At 36.7% G+C, this 23379-nt stretch overlaps 1 protein-coding gene across 1 annotated transcript in view; it reads right to left on the bottom strand.

The window, feature by feature from the left end:
- LRRC7 (leucine rich repeat containing 7) overlaps window positions 1–23379 on the bottom strand; it is a 380912-nt gene that overhangs the window by 294947 nt on the left and 62586 nt on the right. The window contains exon 3 of the mRNA XM_006754436.1: window positions 10259–10461. Within this exon, the coding sequence (XP_006754499.1) occupies window positions 10259–10461 (203 nt within the window). The remainder of the gene's footprint in view (window positions 1–10258; window positions 10462–23379) is intronic.

Below are 23379 nucleotides of genomic sequence, written 5' to 3'. Positions count from 1 at the left end.
GGGAAATTTTTATAGAAATTTAAATGATAGATGTATGGAAAACCAAGCAAATAAAAAATGAAGCAAGTTTAGAAAACGCTTGTTTTTATATTCTAAAGAAATAATTCTCCATTAATTCTCTAAAGGCTAATTTCATTCTAGAAGTGAATCTAAATTGCCATGCTAATAAAATGCCTTCTGATTTAGATCTACTTCACATATTAAGGACTGAGCTAGGAAACAGACAACATTAATACATGTAATAATCAGTTAAATAGTATTATAAGAACTAGTGAAAAGAGTAGATAGCAAATATTGACCAACACTTATAAATTTACATTTTAACTTTTTATGTCATTAAATTCGGTCAAATGACACTTTATAATTTACTTGAGGATTGGATATTTACATTAATCAGTGTGTTTTATGGACAATTTTCAAAGAGAAGTACCATAATTTGGTCAGATCTACTAACAGGTTAACCCTTGGAGCTTTTGTTTCCCAGCTTAATTCTCTTTCTTTCTTTTTCTTATTTAAATAAAATTATTTTTTATTTTTATAAAAGCATTACATCAGTTCTTGGTCCCTCATCTTCCTGATATACTCACACCCAAATATTTGTTATATAAGTAGTTAATGCTGATAATAATGTTTATTTACACACTAGGTTTGATTTTTTAACTCATATTATTTTTTCTGAAGTTACTATGTTTTTTTATTTGCCTAGTTTTCTATACATTTATCCTTAATTTCCCCACCACAGGCTCAAACAGCTCTGTCAAATGCCCAGCAATTCTATTTCCAAATGCTAAAGCACATCAGATAAGTTGCTAGGCCCACAGTCTATTCTAGAGGAACTAATTCCTGCACCTGGTGTAGCTGGCTCCAGTCTGGGTAGGTTGCTATCTCAGTGTGATGCATGCATGGCTTCCATAGATATCCATTTGCTAACTCCACCCCCAGACTAAGCTCTGGTTTCCTGGATTCCATACCTTCCATTTCCTGGTTTATTGCACATCCTCTAGTAGAAACCTGAGAGTCACCTTGACTCATTTTGCTTCCCGCCTCCCCAAATCAAGACATGAAACAGATGACCAAATTCAGTAAATTTTGCCTCCAAAAGTCTCTCCAATCTGTGTCCTTGATTCCATCCTCAGGGTCACTACCCTGGACGAGGCCATCATCCTCTCTCAGATTTCTATGGGCCTTCTTGCCTTTGGGTTTACCCTTTTATGTCTATACTTGATGCAGCTAAAACTATTTTTCTAAAAGACATATCTGATCTAGCCATTACCCAGTGAATTTTCACATAATCCAGATAAAATCCAAACTTCTGATCTTAGCGTGGAAGGGCCTCCTAATTTCTCCAGCCCCATTTCTTCCACTGTCACTACTGCACTATGTATCTAAGCAATACTTCAGCTCTTTCAGTTCCTTAAATATGCCTCATTTGCACTCTGTCAGGAAACCGCTCCCTCCTCTCCTACTGAACCCTTATTCATCCTTCAGTCTTAGTTGAAATGACATTCCTCAGGATGCTCCACTGAATGTGTTTGCAAATCACTGATTGCTTCCCCTCTTATCACAGAAGACAGCATACTGGATGCAATTACTTGTTCAATGTAAGTCTATTCAATCACCATTTTCCCAGTGACTAGCAAAGTATCTGGCACATAGTAGATACATTTTCATGAAAAGATTAATGAATATACACATTAAGCTGCAAACACAATTTCCTGTGGGAGCTAGATGGGTAACTTCACTCGTAGTGACAGCCTAGGTGGAATCTGTGGCCAATAGAGCTGCTTCATCAAGAGCCAGTGATACTCGAATCTACATAATTGTTACCAGTTGGGCATACGGACCCCACCAGATCTTCCTTTTTTTAAAGAGTCCAGGAATCTGGACTTTTTTTTGGTAAAATATAAGTTGGTGACTAGCTCACTTTTCAAAAATTAGCAGGCCAAACAAAACATGACTGCTTGTTCCTAATTTCTGGATGAAAGATAGATTTGGATTGACAGTCCTGATCTGATAAGGCTGAGTGTCAGATATCTCACTACTTTTTGATGTCTTTATGAGGATGCTCAGCTAATAGCTCATATTTTGCATTTAAAACAGAATTTGTTATATTTGTATATATATAATTTATTGGGGGTGCATTGGTTCACAAAACTATTCAAGTTTCAAGTGTACAACTCAACAAAACACCATCTGCATGCTGCATCCATGCATCCATCACTCCAAGCAAAATCTCTTTCAGTTCCCATTTATCCTCGGGCAAGGAAAACAAAGGAAAAAATAAACAAACAGGACTACAGGAAACTAAAAAGCTTTTGCTCAGCAAAAGAAACCAGCAACAAAATGAAAATGGAACCCATTTTATGGGAGAACATATTTGCCATTGGTACATTTGATAAGGGGTTAATTTCCAAAATATATAAAGAACTTATATGACAACACCAAGAAGACAAACAACCCAATTAAAAAACAGTCAAAGGATCTGAATAGACACCTTTTAAATACGTTTTTTGATAGCATCATTTTCCCAGTTCTCTAGGATAAAAATCTTAATATCCTTTTTCCCTCCTTGTTCATCCCCAAATCTAGTCATATGCCGAATTATAAAAGGTCTGTCTTCAGATTAGTAAAGTGAAAAGAACATGGGATTTGAAGTAATGTGTATTACAATTTGTATTAAATAATATGCAATTATTTTAGCCTTATGCGCTCAGTGTCCTTGGATTTGAAATGAGGATAACAAAACCTATTTGTCAGATTTGTTCTGAGGACACAGAAGCTATTGCATATGAGTGCTCTAGCACACAATATGTGCTCAGTACATATTTGTTGCATTTCCTGCCTTCTCCTCTTTGCTCTTTCACCTGTCTTGTTCTTCTCTGTCTCTCCACCTAACACACTGTCCAGACACATAAGCTAATATGACTTTAGAAGAACCTGGCTCCAGTATTTATTTCTCAACCTGCCACTTCAAAAAGCAACTTTATAAATACACCCACCCCATTTCCCTAACCTCTCAGCTCACAGCAAGATTGCCACTTCCCATCCTTGAGCTCACTGATTCCAGCATTTCTTTAACATATTGAGACCTCTATCATTTAAGCCAAATTTCAATATTGATCACATCTTTCAGGTTCTACAAACCATCATCATCTGTGCTGACATTTTCTTTCTTCTCATTAAAATGGATGAATGTTCTCATTCCTCTCAAAGGTGACCCTTCTTGCATTCTGGGAATCCCATGTCCTTTTGCTTTCAGGGCTTTGCTACTATAATTATTTGATCAATTTCCTTCATTTAGTTTCTCCCTTTTTATTCTAATTTATTCTTATCCGTGTATAAATGTGCTTTAATGCCAATGATCAGAAAACAAATAGAAAAAAAAGAACTTATCTTAACCTCCAACTTCCCTCTAACTTGTCTTATGTCTCTGCTTTCTCTCATAGCAAAACCTCTTTAAGAGTGATGTGGATGTCCACCATTGCTTCTACAATCCTGCTTCACTGTGTTTCCACACTGCTACTATCACAGTCACCAATTACGTCAATGCTAGCAAATACAGTGGTCCTCCCTCTGTCATCTAAGTCAATCTCTTAGTTTACTACTCTCTCTTCTTAGGACATCTTCTGTTCTCTAGTTTCCCTGACAACAACACATGGGTTCTTCCAAATACCCACAGCAACTCTTTCTCTCCCTTTTCCCTCCTTTATCAATAGGAACTCTTTCTAAATCTCTTTTCAGGTCCAAATTTCCTATCTTCCAAATCCATTCCATTAGCAAATCCTATTAACATTAACCTACAAAGCATAATCCAAAATGCTTCTCTTTTTCTTCTCTACATTAATCTAGTTGAAGCCACGGGCTCCTTTACTCTATCTACTCTTGACTTCCCAGTGCATTCCCACATTTCAGCCAGAAAGATATTCTTCAAATATAAGTTATTTCATATCAACCTTTCCCTTAAAAATCTTTCAGTGGCTCCTCATCTCACTTAGAATAAAATATAAAGGTCTTCTTCCCTAGCTTAGTTGAACTTACATGGTTTAGTCCCACTATCTACTTACCAGTACATCTCCTACTGCATCTTGTATTGCTCTTCTTCTCACTGATTACACACTATCCTAGAGTATTCCTTTGTCTGGGATGCTTTTTCTCAGATATATATGGTTGACTCCTCCCTGTCATCCAAAAGTCAACATAAAAGGTGACTCCTTAGAGAAGCATTCACTGTCCTCTCAACTAAAACAGTCTTCCAGCAATTCCTCTGCTTAATTTTTATCATGATACTTGCCATTACCTAACATTTTCTTTTAAAAATGATCTCCATTCTTTTTGTAGCAATGTAGATTTTGTGAGAATAAAAACTTGTTGGTCCCACTGAATAATGTATCTTCAGCACCTACAACAGCTGTCTGCACATAATTAGTACTAAAAAATGCTGAAAGAATGAGCAGATCAATAGATATATTTTACCTAAAATTGGCAGTAAAAGACATCTAGTGAGTTTTCAATCTCATTTCAATGAGATTTGAAATTTGGGTAAAGGTCAGAAATAAATGAAAGGGTAAGTAAATGTTCAGTTGTAAGATAAAACAGCTCAGAAAATGACCGGGGCATGGCAGAAGTCCCAGTTTCTCACTATTACATGTAATCAAGAGTTGTTAATATTATAAACTTTTGGACAAGTAAAACATTTTAAATAAAAATTGAAATCTGAGTAAGAAAAAATTATCTAAAATGTTCCACTTATAAACTGTTTTTTTTTAAATACACATTTGTTCTTCATATAACTTTCCCTTGGGTCTCCAGAGAGTCAATCTACATTATTTATTGAAAAAAAATGACTGCATGTGAATGGCAAAATAATTGCAATAAAAGAATAGATTTGGAGAAAGATGCTTCAGACAAAAGATTAAACAGAGACAAATTTGGATTATTTATGCAATGCTTATGTGACAGCTTTATTGTGGACATGGTTTTACATATTCAGATACATTCTATACCTTGGACACTGAAGAACAGGATAATGCACCCTGAATATTTTTAAGGGAGTGAAAGAATTGAAGGTCATTTGTCCCCCACATTATTTAAACCCAGGATCTTAGGAGAGCCCTCCATAGGTATAAATGTTGGACTATTTACATAAAATGCCAATGTTATGGACTACTCTATGCTTCTGCAAGGCAAACACTTAAGGAATTATCTGTTAATGTAAGATTAAAATATGAGGCAATTTGATTGAACAAGTGGCAGTTTTTATGTTCTACATTTGCAAATTTAAGCCATATTTAACCTAGAGTAAACCTTTTCATATTTCTCAATCATCACAATTGTTTAATGAGCAATTATGGTGATAAAGTAGTTTCTTTCATTTAAAAAGATTCCTTTTGTGTAGAAGAAAAAATAATCAATGCTCATTCAAGTTTCAATAAGCTAAAATCGCAATTATGAATTAGCACCTCATAGTTTGTCACCCTAAAATAATCCTTCTATGGTTCCTTTGATCTAATAGTAATACCTCTCACAAGATAAGCAAGTGCCCTTTATTTCAAATAACTTTATTTGAAGGTCTCAGAAAAGCATGGCCACAGGCTCCTGAATCCTAAGTAGCAAATATCAGTGAATGACGAGAAGAATCCATACAACTGAAGCCATGGAAAAGATTGGAGGGCGTTTTATTTAGTTAGTTAGTTTGCTGTTCAGCATCCATTCCCCTTTTTGCATTAGAACCTTGACCTTCCTTTTAAGGACATCCTTCATTGTTATTATATTTGGAGGCATCTGGAATTTGTATCTTGAACAAACATCATGGTTACATAGGGGTGTGAGAACAGCAGTGTGTGGCCCATACTACCCTATACTGTGAATTCTGGGCAACCATCCAGAGCTCGCTTGGATCCTACCTTTCCCATGTAAAGTTCTTTAGGTTCCTATTAATTTTATGAACTCCAGATATATTTCCAATAAATGTCTATCTTTACTTAAAATGGTCAGTTAGTTTTGTGGACTAAATTTAAAGAAAAACAGAAAACTACAAATCAATAGCTATTTGTTTGCCAATGAAAGTTTAGTTTTGATTATAGTGTTGAATGTGTTTACATGTATCTTAAAGAAATAAATTAACTTTATTAAACATATGCCCTTTCTTATAAAACTAGGGGCCCAGTGCACAAATTCGTCACCTTGAAAGGAACTGTGGGGCCATGAGGCTGCAGTGGGCACAGGGGCAGGTCTTAGCCATCCTCTGTGTCCCTGCCTGGCCCCTCCCACCACAGCTCCTGGTCTCCTCTCTGCCTGCAGCCTCGCTCCCGCAGCCACCACTCCCATGAGCTGACAGCTCCGGCCCTGCTTGCACCTGCTGACAGTGCATAGGATTGGGGCCAGCACTGACAGCGAGTGCAAGAGGCAACTGCTGCCCTGATCATTCCTCAGGAGCAGAGGTAGGTGGAGAAGTCCTGAGGGGCGGTTGGGGCCAGCAGCCACCACTTGGAACCACTGACGGCACTGAGCAATTGGGGCTGGTGCCAGCAGCGGGTGTGAGTGGAGGCTCCGGTGTGAGCAGCAGGTGTGAGTGGCGGCTCCAGTGCTGGCAGACGTGCAAGCAGGGCTGGCGCCAGCAGCAGGTGTAAGGGTCGGGCAGGACCATAGCACTCGGGAGCAAAGAATTTTCAGTAACCACCACATACTCGCCCTGATGACAGCAACTGGTGCCCTGCTTTGGTCTGGTGCCCACGCTCAACTGCTCCATCATCCTGCTGTGGCCCGCGCCTGCCATGTGTTGCGCTCTGCCCCCTGGTGGTGAATGCACATCATAGCGACTGTTCAGTTGTTCCCTGTTCAGTCTATTTGCATATTAGCCTTTTATAATATAGAATAAATTATTTCTCTTAACCCAAGAGTTGAATATCATTTTGCTGTTTATATAGGGCTTTCATATACTTTATGTTGTTTGATCCTCACTCTTAGGAGACAACTGAAATAAATTTGTTAGCATTTACTACAGGTGAAGAAGCTAAAGTTCCAAAGGGTTAAATATGTCTGAAGTCACAGGGCTAGTCAGAACCGTGTTAAATCTTGGTCCTTTTTCTTCAGAACTCCTTACATTCCCCATAGACTTCTGTAATAATGTGAACATTAAACAATTTTTAATTAAAAAAATAAAAATATAATTTAAAAAGTCAGACGGTTTTATTTTTTTTGTCCTTTGCAGATATGCTCCAACTTTTCCCATTCTTCTTCACTTCTGGCCACTGTCAAGGGTTTTACTCTTTGTAAAATAATAGACACCATTGTCAGAAGGGACTATTTACGCCATTGCTTTATCTCAGTGATAAAGTATTTAGGCAATGTCTTAATATTATTTAACAACTGAATTGAACTAGAAATTTTTTTAGAGATATAATTAAGCCTAAAATTTTCTTGAGGGGAATAAGTAGTGGTGGTGGAAGGTGTTATTTTATATAAGATAGAGGGGAGAAGCTTCCCTGTGAAGGAGACTTTAGGAGAGGCTGAAGGAAATGAAGGAGCAGGTCTAGTGGAAGAGAAGCTGGCAGAGGAAGGAGCAGGGGCCAAGTCTCTGAGCGAAGAGCCTGCGTTGCTTTTATGTAAAGGCTCAGCACACACAGCTTGCCCATAGTTTCATAGCCCCTTGGCTGGTCATTAACTTGGAGCATTATTTTACCTGCTGGTTGCTGACATGATTCAGGTGCATTTATTTGCACATTTGTTTTCTGAAGAGTCAATAAGGAATTCTGCTATTCATGGTCCAGTGAATGGAGGCAGACCATGACAAAATTTTCACCAGTCTGAAACATCCCTCCTTGGTAAATCCCTGACCACTTTCACTGAGCATGTTTTCAAGGTTCAGTCACATTATAGCATGTGACAATACTTTATTCCCTTTCATTGCCTTTCAATAATATTTCTTTGTAGGGATATATCACTTTTTAAAAAAAGGAATTAAGACTCGTAGAAATGCAGAAAAATTACTATAAAATGTTGCTTTTCCATAACACATGTATGCAATTGTTTTCTCAATACAAATTTATCAGTTTGGGGCCTTGTAGTCCATAGCACACATGACATGGAGCTCCAGTACCCAGCTTCTTCCAGTATTTTGTTTTTAATTAATTGTTGCAGAACTTTCTACTAACCACAACTTTCCAGTAATGCAAGGGCCTGATTTTTAAGTTATGTGTTCTTTCATTAATAGAAATGTCATGAGTAGGTTGGATGACTGTTTTAAGAGAAATAATAAGTAGCCATTTCTGCACTGAGTGGAGAGTTGAACTGGCTGTTAGCTATGGGTTCCTGTGAACATTCATCATTGGAGCAACCAAGCCTCCTGCTTGCTCCAGCTCTGTGGATGCCACCTGCCATCTTGGTTGGGTTAATTTGCATATAGTCACTCTGATTGGCTGGTGGGCATGGCTTAAGGCATAGCGAAGGTACGGTCAATTTGCATGTTTGCTTTTATTAGTGTAGATCATGTTTTATTATTTTCTTACAGAATCTGTCACATGAAACTAGAAAAAGATTTTAATTTACTAGATGGACTGAGGGCTGCCAGATTTAGCAAACAAAAATATAAGATGCTCAATTAAATTTAGATTTCAGATAAATAACAAACTTTTTATTGTATAAGCAGATGCAGTGCAATATTTGGGGCATAATTATACTAAAAATTGTCTGCCTTATAGTTTAAAATTCAAATGTCATTGGATGTCCTTTATTTCTATCTGGAAATCCTAGATTGGCCTTCTCTACGAAATATGTGTGCTTATTTTTCTAAATAAGCTAAATGCCACATTTATAAATTGCTTACCCTTACATAGTTTTGCTAATCAAATACAATAGTAATGAAGTTCTCCACATTGTTTCACCTGGTAGGGACAACAAATAAATTGAGTAATCTTTTCTGAAAGTCACCATGCATGCATGTGTAGAGGGAGCAAAGTTAAACAAAATGGCATTTCTGCCCTCAAGTAATTCATAGTTGGGTGGAAGAAGGGAAAGCCCATTTCAGTCCAGCCTCTACTTGATGTGCAATCCAGATCATCCATTGGCCAAAATTATTTTTAGGCCTAATCCAACCCTCCTGGGCAAAGATCTAAGATGACACTGTACACTTAGGTTGTCAAAAAAGAAATATATTGGTTTTGAAGTATACATTAAATAGTTCTTGCCTTTGAAGTGTTTATAAACACCACAATTAATAATCCTACATAAAAATAATCATTTATAATTTTTTTTGACCAGGATGCTTTACTTAGAGTTTGATAATGAAGTTAGTTTAATTATGGAAGATTCTTTTTCTAGTTTCTGGATATTTAATGTGCATTTTATTTAGCAAAAGCAATGAAAATGAAAATTTTCTCCCCTCCGAGCCATTGTGCAAATCTTTCATAGGTAAATGCCATGTGATTAATTAATTTGAGTCATGTATTTAAGTGTTTATTAGGATCCAGTGGTTTAGATTTTGAATCTCTGTCTGCTTTAGCTAATTTCTGGTCATCAATCTTTTCTGCAATAGAAAACAAGTTCCCATGAGACATTTTCTTTGCCTGGCACAATGTTATAAAGATTCTGTGAGTGCATCTGTGTGTACATAAAGTTTGGTATTAGTTTTTAAATTATTTTTTCTACACTATATTTATTAAACACCATGTAATTTGATGATATCTGTAATAATCAAAGATTTCAAATTCCAGAAACATTTTTTCATGTGTGTGTGAAAAGTATTTCTTAGACTTAGACCATGTAATTCAAGTTTTTAAAACAATGTCACCTAAACATACATGCATAAAAAATTTTCAGTTCTGAAATAGTATATTTTTTCCTTTTTAAAAACACAGAAGTTATTGATTTAAGCCACCAATCCATATTTTCTTGAAGGTCATTTTCAACTAAAATAACAAGGCATAATCTAATAAATGATCATTTCCATGGAGTTCAATTGGTTATGAACATATCAGATGAAATTACAAATGAAATGGAAAAAGTAAAATAATAAAGACATTTTCCTCTTAATTATTAGATAAAATGTTACATCAAAAAATTTTGATTGGTGTTTGTTAAAATAAATTTGTAATATTGATAAATAAAAAAAGGTAATGAGACTATTGGGATAACTTATACCAATTTTAGTGATTTGTCAGTCACCAGGGCAGAGGGCTATAGTTAGCCTTAGCATTATGCCAAGTCTTTGGGAATTATGAAAAACTCATGTACAGAGTATATTTTAGGCTGTCAAAATTACCTTGGGTAGCTCTTCAATTTGATTGGCATCTAGATAAAGCTCCTCTAATGTCCGTTCAAAGTTAAAGACTTCTTTTGGCACCTGCTGAAGGCTGCAGTGGGAGTAATCTAAAACTGAGATGATTTCTTCTTCACCTCGGAAACATCGGCACGGCACCAGACGGCCGATGAGTTTCCGTTTGGTGGTCATCTCCAGGCAATGCACTAGAGAAAAACAGAAAAAGAAAAACACAATTGCTTAATCAACTACCTTCTTGTAATATTTAAACCTTAGAAATTTAATATTGGTATATATTGTATAATTACATATTACTTCAAAATTTATATTGGACATGTCCAAGCATTATATTATTTAATCCTTAAACAAACCTACAAGGTATGTGAGATAGGATTTATTCCCATTTAACAAATAAAACAATGGATTTAGAGAGGTTAAGAGACTTCTCAATATCATACAGTTTGGGAATAACAGAACTGGACCATATTGCAATGTTATTACTGTACTTCCACTTCCACTTGCAACATGGATCTACGGTATGCTTTTAATTCTACACAAGTAACAGAGGAGAACAGAAACCTCCAGAAATTGTTGAAAAAATACTTTTCTCCCATTTCTGCAAGTCTCACCACTAAGGTTTATGATGTCTTCTTTTTGACCCACAAATTCATATAATCAGTCAACATATACTCATTGAAAAACCACTCTATTCTAGGCACTGATCTAGGTACTGGGGAGAGAGTGATGAATTGAACAGATTCTCTGTTTTCATGAAGCTTATGTTCTATTGGAACAACAAATCAGAGTTGGATTGGTTATGTGCTTAGAATGAGGGCCTATCTTTATGAATCCTGAGATTTTCATGGGAGAGAACAACTTGTAATCATGGCAGAAACCTGTGACATCCTTGGCATGACTTTCTCTAAGTTAAACTGACTAAATACCATAAATTGTGTACAGATTTGTATCATGCACCTATAGTACTTTATTAAATCTATTATTTTTTATGTTATTCTTCTCATAGATTGTAAGCCTCTTAAGGGTAGAAATCATGTTTTGTTTATATTTTGCATTTGTCTTGGTGCTTGACAACAAATATAGAATGATCAAATGAATACAAGAATAAATAAACAAACATGTCTGCGACTCGTTCCCCAACCACATCAGGTACTGATAGCTTGATTGAAAACTTTTCATTCTAACTAAAAGGTCACTCTGTCTGTGATGTCTCCCCAGGAAGAATAATGAGTAGTGTCTTCCTCTGAGTTCCCAGAGCACTAACTATGTAGTTTCCTAGTTATTTGTACCACTAGAGGCCTGGTGCACGAAATTTGTGCAAGAGTAGGCCTTCCTTCCTTATCCTCCAAGCCCCCAACCCTGCTCGCACCGACTTCCCTCTGGCACCCGAGACCTGGGCTTCCTTCAAAGCCCTGGCTTTGTCCAGAAGGATCTCTTTCATTGACCCAAAAGCATATTACACTTTTATTATTATAGATTTCCCTATAAGGGAGTTCTGTAGGGGCCCAGGGTAGGCCACCCTAAGTTGTCCCAAAATGGCATACCAATTATTTTGATTTAAACTTATTTAAGAAATTATCCTGCAAGAAGAAAACCCTGATCACTTTGTCCCCCTAAAAGTAGAAGATATATCACCAGGTGATAGGTGCCCTACCTGTTCCAGGGGGCTGACACAATTTTATCATAAGATTTAAAAGAATCCAAAGTCTGCATCAAATTAAAAAATTTTGCACAGCAAATGAAAGCATTAACAAAATGAAAAGACAACATATGGAATGGGAGAAGATACTTGCCAATGATACATCCGATAAGGTGTTAATATCCAAAATTTATGAAGAACTCATGTAACTCAACACCAATAAAACAAACAAGCTAATGGGCAGAAGGTCATAATAGACATTGTCCCAAAGAGGACATATAAATGGTCGACAGGCGTATGAAAATATGTTCAATGTCACTAATCAGAGAAATACAAATTAAAACCATAATGAGATATCACCTCACACCTGTTAGAATGGTCAATAAATCAACAAATAAGTGTTGGTGAGGAGGTGAAGAAAAGAGAACCTTCACACACTGTTGGTGGGATTGCAAATTGGTGCAGCTACATGGAAAACAGTGTGGAGGTTCTTCAAAAAACAAAAAATAAAACTACCTTATCATCAAGCAATTCCACTTCTGGGAATATATCTGAAGAAATACAAAACTCTATTTGAAAAGATATACGCAACCCTATATTTATTACAGTGTTATTTACAATAGCCAAGATATAGATAGTGCCTTTCAAGTCTCCATGGGGGGATCTAACACGTATTAGGCAACCAATAAATGCATCTAGTAAACAACTGACATCTATCAGGCACCTAGTACACGTTTGCTGAGGTTAGTGCAGTTGTAAAGATAAGTGACAACTGCTTAGACTAAAATAGTAGCAGTGCGGATGAAGAGGAGATGATAAACTGGAAAGATATTACTTAAGAAGCACAATCAAGTGTTGGTGAAGGATGAAATGAGAGGTGGAAAGAAAGGTGTTTAAGAGATTCCCAGGTTTTTAATTTGAGTCACTAGTGGCCACATTGACCACCCAGCTGTGATGCTGTAGAGCTGACATATACTCTGTCTGTCTTGATGACATACAGATGAGTGAGGAATCAATTGTTCATGCTTTCTGTCACCCAGTGTCTTGCACTTACCCCTTATGTGCTGAACAGCATGGTTGTTTTTGATACCCACCTTGTGCTACCACCACAAAATTTTTATTATGAACCAAGAGAAATAGACAAAATCCAGGTCTGCACCTGAACACTTTGGCCAGAGGGTTCACTGTCCACCAAGACTTCTGGAATTTAATTCATTTGTAACTGCTTTGTCTTTCATTGACCCAAATGGTAGGCACCTCTGATCATCTTTTCTGTCCCATCTCTCATCCCCACAATGTGCTAAGGCTTTCCCTGGCTCAACTTCTCTTTCCTCTACACCCTGGCCTCTGAGATTATGCCTTACATCATCATCAGCTCCAAGGAGCCTCATTTTCTTCACGAAATGCTCCCTCCCCGTCGTAGTCTCAATAGAAACTTGGCTGACCTACAGGCTTTACAAGTGGAACATGATGATTTCCAAACACTTCAGGCTTGGAAAGTGGAGTTGTTATCCTCCTTTGTTCTCTAAAACTATTACTTTTCTTTCATCCTGTAAAACCTCTGTGCTTTGATGGTCTCATTACCTGGCAGTAACATCACTCTGCCCTTCCTCAGACCTTCTATTTATCATCTCTTGAACATCCTCTCTCCCCACTGATAACTTTGGTATCTAATGCATGGACTATTTCTCAATCACTATTCTTTCCATTCCTGACTTATGCCCCCTACAGATAATAATTTTCAACATTTTCGAGGTTTTTTTTCTTACCCTAAAATTCTAAATAACTTGATTACAGTGCTACTACTGACTTTGCAATGACAGGTTTCTAGTGTAAAATTTGGCAGTTTATCTTTCTTCTAATAAATCCCCACATACTTTTAATCAACCAAACAATATTGTTTTTAATTAATAGTATTTATTTTATGATGACTATATTCCACTGCAATTCAATCACATTTTATTTCTTGTGCTTTCATTTTTCTTTAAAAATTGCCTCTTGTTTTCTTTGGTTGGGTTTTCTATGCACCTTCCACTAATTCAATATCCTATCTCCTCTTGGTATAGTCAAACAAATGTAATTTGATTTTTAATAATTTCTCACTCCCCTGAAATAATCCATTAGAAGCAGTCTATCTTCTTGCTCCTATTTGGGTTGGTTACTTTTTGCTTGCTAGACTTATTGGAATATAATATCCAATGTTGGAATATAACATCTAATAACTTACTGAGAAAGCATCTATGGTAAGTACATTTTTTGAAAACTTTGCATGTCTGAACATGGTTTTATTTCACCCACAAGCAATTGAAAGGTTGGTTGAATATACACTTCCAGGTCAGAAATAATTTTCCTTCTGCATTTGAAAGCATTTTAATTTAGTATTTTCTAGCTTTGAAAATGGTTGCCAGGAAATCCAGTCCCATTACTATTCAAAATCCCAGTTTATACCCACATTCCTTTCCATCAGAACATTTTAGAATTTTTATCTAATCTGTAGTCTTTTGAAATTTCATGAAAATGTGCTTTGATGGTGTGTGTGTGTGTGTGTGTGTGTGTGTGTGTGTGTGTGTGTTGTTGTTTTTAAATTCCATTGTACTGGATACTTCATGGCCCTCTTCAATTTGAAAGTTTGAAAGCACTTATCCTTAAATTCTGTTATTTAATTGGTAATTTCCTCCTCTTTGTTGTTTTTATTTTCCCTTTTTCTGCAATCCTGATTAGCTGGATGTAGGACTTACCTTTTAGATCTATCTGGTAACAATTATTTTTTTTCTCTTGTAATTTCCATGTCTGTGTCCTTTTATTCTATTTTCTGGGAGAGTTTCTTAACTTTATCTTCTAAATCTACTGACTGTATTATCTATATCTGATAGCATATTTTATTTTCCACAAGTTATTTGTTGCTTCCTGAATGGATGCTCCTTTTTCATAGTATGTCAGGAGACCATAAAACGTTAATGTTCTCTTAGATTCTTAGAAGATATCAACAATACATTTTAAATCCTTTTTCCTCCTGTTTCTTGCATTATTTCTGAATTCTATTTTCTGTTTGTTTATTTAGGTCTTTATCTTTCATGATTGGGCTTTAAAAAATATCTGCTGATCCCTGGCTGTCCTTCAATATTGAAGAGTGAAGCACTAAAAAGTTAATTGGAAGCTTTGTATGCATAATAGGTTTCACTGCAGGATGGTCTGGCAGAAAGCCAAAGAATATTCTCATCTTCTGTCTGGGGCATAGCTATGCAGTTTTGTATATAGAGAAATCCAGTCAATTTTCCTATTTTCAGTACTAAGTCTCTTCCAGTTCCTTGCCTGGTACCTGTTGCCTTCAAGACTCAAAGGAAATCTATGGAGTAAATTACTTTTTGTATCCCTTTGAGAGTACTTTATAATGTAGCTCATAATGTACTTTGCATGTAGATGAATATAAACTACATCTTCATTCCCTGTCTTCTCAAAATTTGCTGAAATTTCTTATCTCTAGATGTCTTTTATTTTCTGTCTTTATGGATATATGTATTTTAAAATTTCTTTCATTTGGTGAAAACTTGTTGGTAAGAATAGATAAATAAGGAAGGTAGGAAATTATCTTCCAGGTTTAAGAGGAAGTTTTTCTTTGATCACTTTTAGGCTTTTAATCCCTCATTAGTTGAACTATTAGGAATACTGGGCAGAGAACTACATCCTTCTTTGGAACAATCCCTTTCTTTGGCTCCCATGACAGCATTCTCTTCTGACATTTATCCTTGCACTTCATTTCCTCTATTTCAATTTTTTAAGAAGATGCTATCTTCTCTCCAAACACTGAGATTTATAGTATTAGATACTCCCCTCACCCCTTCCAGGCCCATTCCCTTGTAATTATACACTTTCCTTTTACAATCTCATTTAACTTTGATGAGTGGATGATTATAAACGTTCTTTTTTTATCTCTACTCAGATTATTTTTCTTATTGTTTCTACTTTATGGTCATCTCAAATATAACTGTTCAAAACTGAAGTGATGCTCTTAAAAGGTAGTGAGCATCATGATGGTCAAGAATATGGAGCTAACTCCCTCGCTGTGTGTCTCTTGGCACACTGTTTTACCTCTCTCAGTTTAGCCATCTATAAAGTAAGAGTATATAAAAAATACTAAAATTGTGTCTTCAGGTTTTAAGCATTCATAGTGTAAGCAATGACTGTTCTGCCCCCAAACCTCCACCTCATCCTGTGTTCTATCTAAATCTCAGTGGATGGAAATATCATTAGCCTAGTTTCTTAATATAGCAACTTTGGCACTGTTCTTGACTCCTCTAGTTCGCTCACTTCCCATACCTATCACCAAGTCCTTATCATTAAATTGCCTAAACTTTTATTGAACCAAGTTCAACTGCTCAGCAACCTAACTCAAACTATTATCTCTTGCACTTAGGCCTGTCTCTCTTTTTTCCCTCCACAGTGCAGCTGGGGTGACCTTTTAAAAACATAAATATTATGCTGTCACCCCCTTGGTACAAACACTTCATGACTCCTCTCTGACCTCTAGGCAAAGTCTAACATTTTTACTCTGGCCTACCAAGGATGGTGATGTCCTGGGATCTGACTGCTGCCTTCCACATACACTCTTCTCATTCCTTCCTGGCTTTCTGCATTCACAGCTTCCTTTATAACTCTAAGACTACATGATTTCTCTTATGCCAGAGCCTTCAGCAATAAGGCTGCTTCTGCATAGGGACATTTCCCTTGCCGTCTAAAATAATTGTACGAAGAAGGGAAAATAGCCTCTACTTATCATCAAGGCGGGTTATGATTCTTGAGCATATATTCCAACTCTATGCTGCAATTCCTGTTGATCACATTTTAATTACTTAATTCAGTATCAATCTTGTTTACTAGATTGAAACCTCTGTGAGAAGAGGCCATGTCCAGCCTGTTCAACAATGCATATTTCCAATAAGTGGGTTAGTATGTGGTCCAGAGTTGATACTTTAAAAATATTGATTGTTAGCAAATCAATACGGGAGCTAAGATGAATATAACTTTCATTTGTACAGTCCTTGCAAAAATTTCAAAACAATTTATAACCTTTCACCTTGCTTTTTCATAAAATAGGCATATGTGTAACTTTCCATATTTTAATAATAACTAACATTTAGTGAGTCTGTGATGTGCATAAGGTCACACACAGAGTAATTAGTAGACTTGAGATTGGATCTTATATCTCTTTACCCCAGAATCACTGATTTTTTAAAAAAATATATTTTTATTGATTTCAGAGAGGAAAGAAGAGGGGGAGAGATAGAAGCATCAATGATGAGAGAAAATCACTGATTGGCTGTCTGCTGCACACCCACACTGGGAATTGAGTCCATAATTGGGGCCACGTGCCCTGACTGGGAATCAAATTGTGACCTCCTGGTTCATAGGTCAATGATCAACTGCTGAGCCACGCTGGCCAGGCAGAATCATTGATTTTTTTTTTCTATTAGAGATCTTGCATTACATTGATAGCAATGTATATAGATCAGCATATGAGAATTTATAGTCATGACTTTATTACCAGCTCACAACACACACACACACACACACACACACACACACACACACTCACTCACACACACGAGAATTATTTTCACATAGAATACTTTATAGATGCAAAACAGAATGAAGGGGTGGCAGTGAGGGAAATAACACTGGCCTCTTAGTGATCAGTTTTAAATAATTTTTTGAATGTCAAAAGTATGGAAATGTAATGTGGTAGAATTGAGAAAGCTTTTCAGGAACTGTGTAAGCACAAAACACAAGAAAGTACATACACATTACATACATTATATACGGAAGCACATTTATTGTTTTCTGAAACATGACCATAGCCCAGTATACCACAAAGGCATGTAGCTTCATGCCCAGTGTTTGGAGTCTGACTCAGAAGCAATCTGATTGGTTGTGTTACTACATATCCTTAGCACACATCCAAAAGAGAAATTCTTAGATTTCCAGTTTTTCAAAAGGATTTAAAGAGGCAAAACAGGTTTTCATCTTTTCCTGGCAAGACCCTTCCAGTAAATTCCTTGAAATCATAGATAAGAGCATTTTTTTTTTCTGGCTACTCACAACACTACATTGATCCCCTTCTCTCTTGAATCGTGTTTTTAAAAAATCTAAATTGAATAGCTAAAGGGGATTTTTTCTATAACCACAGTGTGCAGTCAACAGCCTCCCTTTTGACAGTCTCCTAGAATCAAATGCATTTAAACAGCAGGTTTGATAATAAGGCCTCACCCAAGTGAAGTCAAAGGAAGATTCACCTGCTACATTCTTCAAACCCTTCTCTACTGATAATTTACCCCCAAAACCATTTGAGAATTATGCCTGCAGTAGTTGACTCAGACTATAAGAATATGAGTATCAAAACACCTCTCTTTTGATACCTCTGTGCATTCCTTAGGATTTTATACCTTTGTCTGGTCTGTTCATGCTATCCTTGTATAATATTACATACCTTGAAAGATAAAGGGATAAAGGAAAGTTCAATCTTTCTAAGATTTCTTGGGACAAATACCCTGGCTATCTCATTAGTTGGCACAGACTTACATTTTTCAAATAACAAACGTTTCTAATTTATTCACTGAGAAACCTTTGCTTCACTAAATGTGCCACAGGGAGATGGAAAACTGCCAAGTTCTCTCCATGTCCCACTTCAAGAAACATCCTTAAAACCATTACCTAACCTCAAGTATGTCTCCGAAACCCCCTTATCAAGACAACTGGCATGTTGCTTATCGGACTCCATGTGGAGCATCCGAGGCTTGTTTGTTGACCATTAAAATGATCCCACTTCAAACATACTCAGATTTCAGGGGTTTGTTTTCATCTTGTCATTACAATATTTGAAAGCCTGCAATTATTACACACAATTTTATTTGCTTTCAATACATGGGCACCAGTTTGTCTTGATAACGATCAATGAACTCTCATTAGGACAAAACCCTTGTGGTCCTTAATGGTGATATTATCACATTAGCAATCAAAACAAGAAATGAAGAAGAAAATCAGGGTGCCTGGTGCCTAGAAGAAGCTTATCAAATATTTCTACGTTATGCTTCTAGACAAGCTACTTCTTCAAAGAATAAAGCAATGTTTCTGCGCTCTCTAGACACATTCTTCCCATTTCATCTACTGATTTCAAGAGTCTTCCTATGACTGACTCCCAATATAAACCATCATCCCTGACATAGGTTTTGCTTCATGAGCTCCCCATGTTTGAATAAAGTTTAACTAATCTAAAGCAGATCTTGGAAATATTTATAAAGCACCTACTTCACCCAGGGGTGGGCAAACTTTTGACTCGAGGGCCACAATGGGTTCTTAAACTGGACCGGAGGGCCAGAACAAAAGCATGGATGGAGTGTTTGTGTGAACTAATATAAATTCAAAGTAAACATTATTACATAAAAGGGTACGGCCTTTTTTTTCAATAGTTCTATTCACTTCAAACGGGCTGGATCCGGCCCGCGGGCCATAGTTTGCCCACGGCTGCACACTGCCCTTTCCTTCTCCGTTTCTAATTTTGATTAGCTTTGTTCTAATTCTCTTAATTCTGAATCTTGGAGTCACCTTTTACTGCTTCTTCTTTCTGTCCTCTCATAGTAAACCTTCTATATCTTCCTCTTTCTTTCTTTACCATTCATTCAATCTGGATCAGACCCTTATCATATCCTGCTGATAGTGCTAAAAATATAACTGTATGGACGTATACTGTTTCCAGACACCTTTACTTTACCATCATTTGTTCAACACATATTTATTAAATGCCTACTCTGTGGTAGGTAGGTACTGGGTTATAAGTAGGAAATACCAGTGAATAAAAGAGCTCTGGTTCCTGCTCTAATGAATTTACTGGGTAGTAAGGAAGATGAATACTGAATAAAACATGTGCAAATACTAGTAAATCCATAATTGCAGATTATGATAATTGCTATAAAAGGAAATTTTAAAGTTATATCCATTTTATATATTGACATACACATTAAGTATCTTGACTAATCTCCTAAAATGCATGTCTATTCCCCAGCTCGAGAATCTTCACAGAGTCCAGATTTTCTAGAGCAGTATTCCCCAGTCCATGTCCTGGGTGGTATCTTCCTCTAAGAAATAAGTATATTAATATGACCCCAGAAAGGTCTTGTGGTAAATATGTTTATCTTTGTTCAAACCAGTGTTTACTAAACACTTTAAAAAAAAAAACACCAAAAACAGAAAATGTTGAAGTTTATCACTGTAATTAGGAATGAGTATGTAGAATACATTTTAGGAAATTCTGGTCTACACGATATTTTATCTTGACATTTAAACTCATTTCAACCCAATTTTTCAACTGTTTTACCTCGTACTTTCATATGCATACTTTTCCAATTCTGTGCTCTAGCTTACATCACACCCAATAGGTCTCTTACCCATATTTCCCATCTATACCAGTCTGGCCAATTTATGCTAAACCTATGATATCTTTATAAACCATGGTGGTTGTTAGAATTCATTTGCAGGTCTTAAAACATCACAGTAACTGATATTATAGAAACCTGTAAAATGGAACATCTTAGAATGATAAGCAGAATGTTCTGTTTTACTCTTTATTTACGTCATTGCCTATGAGTCACAGTGTGTGCTATTAAAAAAGTCCATAGAGTTTGAGTTTAGATTATTTATTCAAGCTCAACTTCTTTTTAAAGGTTTCTCTAACTGTTCCAGACTATATGAAAAATGCTGCTTTCCTTGTCTTCCTCCTCCTCATTGTTGTTATTATTGTCATCTTAACTAACTACTTTAAAGAACATCAACCTCAGGATTACAGAATCAATTTGGGAAAAAAGCCTCTTGAGAGAAGATTTTTACTAAGTAGTGGCATATACAAGGTTACTCAAAATGACTCCTTATTGTATCACACAGATGAGTAATAGTATTTTAGTATTTCCATTTTCTCTTGGAATTTTAATCTACTCACTTAAATATGAAAATATAACAGTGGAGGACAGTAGAAATCAGACTTCAAGATTAGATTAATAATAGTCTGAGTTCAGAAAAAGTTCTAATTCTGTAAAAAAAAGTTATAGTTATGTTTCTTATAGAATTTGCTTTCAGATAAACTGTGAACCTCAGCCAAGAGCAGCATAAAGAAATCAATTTCTAAGATTTGGGAGACTCTTAAAGGTCTAACTTTCATAAGGTGATAATCTAAAATAATAAGTTGCTGGAATAATATCTGAAGGCTTGTTCACAGAGAGACAGAATAAGGGAATAGAACAGAAGTAGTCAAATAAAGACTATTTAATTAATACAATCTTAGGTTTGGTTAAACCTTAGTCTTATCACTTATCTCACCCTTACATAAATTACTCATAAGATGGTCTTATACCTTAATATCTCCTGAAATATTTTTTATGCTGTAGTATAAGATAATGATTTATATTCTTAATGATGACTGAGCTATTAAGAAAAATATTAATTATTCAACATGACTTATTGAGTTGTATATAGTACATTTAGAAGTACTAGTTTAATCAAATATTTTATTTAATGAAAATTTGGGTACAAGATGGTAAATATTTACTTTTGTAAAAAAAAAAAGTCCACTTTGTATGAAGCATTTCACTCCACACCTTCTTTCAAGATTTGAGAAGATGCATTTATTGGGAGCTAGCAAGAAAACATTTTCCATGTAGTTCTCATCTTAGGGATTCCTTGCCTTTTGTGTTGTGACACAATGTCAATATGGTGCCCTTCACAAGACATGATGAAAGACCTGTGTTTTCAAACTGATACAAACAACTTAGAGAAATGGCATTTCATGCTGTTTTATACTCATTCTTCAATCATAACTATAGATAACTTCTAGCATTATCTATATTTATTAATATTTTAATTAATGCTGATGATGGTGGTACTTGTGTCTTCTATTTAGAGCAAATGCTACAATTCTGAAACTCAACTAAATAAACAGGACTTGTAGTGGCAATCTTTTAATCAATTAAGTTGCTTTGGGTATAAATCTAGGCAGTTACTTTATAATTGGAAAGATTTTAAGAGATTTATGAAACAAATAAGCTTGCTTGATGTCACCCTCAGGCTGAAGAAAGAGTCAAAGTAAAAGGAATATTAATTAAACAAGTTAAAAGTTGGAAGGAACTTAAAAACATGGGAGAATGCACTCATGAAAGCTTCCCAGGGTGGAATCAGAGGTGCATTTAAAACTGAACTGTTTAGGAGAAACCAAGATGGTGGCATAGGTAAACACCTGAAATTGCTGCCTCACACAACCACTTCAAAAATACAACTAAAAGACAAAACAGACATCATCCAGCACCACAGGAAGGCTGGTTGAGTGGAAATTCTACAACAAGAAGGAGAGAGAAAAGCACACTGAGACTCAGAGGAGGTGTGGAAGTAAAGTGCAGAGGTATGGAGGCGCGCGCAGAAAGAGCTGGCAATGGAGGATGTGGTTGTCTTTTTCAATTGGGAGGGAGACACAAGCTCCCGACTGCTCTGACTCCAGGTCCAGGTGAGTCCCTGGGGACCCAGACTCACACGGGGAGAAACTGGACTGTCTGGCATTGGGCAGAACTCAAAGGTGGTGTTCTCTCAGAGGTGCTTGCAGCAATTACTTCAGGACACTGAGACCCGGGGCCTCTTAGGGCAGGGCTGAGGATCAGCCATAGCTGTTTGCTCTGCCCTGTTGATTCCCTGAAACCCAAGCTGTGTGAAGAGGCTTTTGCATATGAATGGCCTGGCCCTTTGCAATCTAAAATTAGCTAGCAAACTGCAGCTGGGTCAGGGAGACTCAGGACTTCCAAAAGAAGGCCCAAGGCCCCACAACAGCTTGCATTACTTCACAGCTGGGCCTCATCTAGGCACCTCCAAACCCCAAACAAGGAAGAGGAATCTGCAGATCTCTCCATAGCTCCTGCTGGATAGCTTCAGGCAGAGGCTAAATTAGCACCTCCTGAGAGATCCAAGAGCCAGTGTACCCAGTGGTCAGAGTGGGACCATCCAGATTACAACTCCTCAGATCCATAAGGGACTCACTCAGGGGGCAGACTCAGTGAGCACCAGAGCCCCACTGAAGCAAGTCTGGCCCCAGAAGGGTATTTTCAGCACAGGGGTTATCCCATGGCAGACACAGCTGATTCTCACAGCCAATTAGCCTGGAGGTCAATTCCACCCAGGGATACCTACAACAATCAAGGCTTAACTACAACAAGACTGTGCGCACAGCCCACAAAGGGGTGCACCAAGAGTGTCCATGTCAGGTAATTGGGGAGGCTGAGCCACTGGGCCCTATAGGACACCAACCACACAAGGCCACTCTATCAACTCATGGAGACTTAGCAGCTACCCAGTACATAGAAACAAACACAGGGAAGCAGCCAAAATGCAGAGACAAAGAAACAAATCACAAATGAAAGAAATGGATAAAAGCAAAATACTG

The sequence above is a fragment of the Myotis davidii genome, unplaced genomic scaffold (assembly GCF_000327345.1).
Source record: "Myotis davidii unplaced genomic scaffold, ASM32734v1 scaffold1193, whole genome shotgun sequence".
NCBI lineage: Eukaryota > Metazoa > Chordata > Mammalia > Chiroptera > Vespertilionidae > Myotis > Myotis davidii.
The sequence above is the reverse complement of the archived record's forward strand: the minus strand, read 5'-3'. Positions and strand labels throughout refer to the sequence as shown.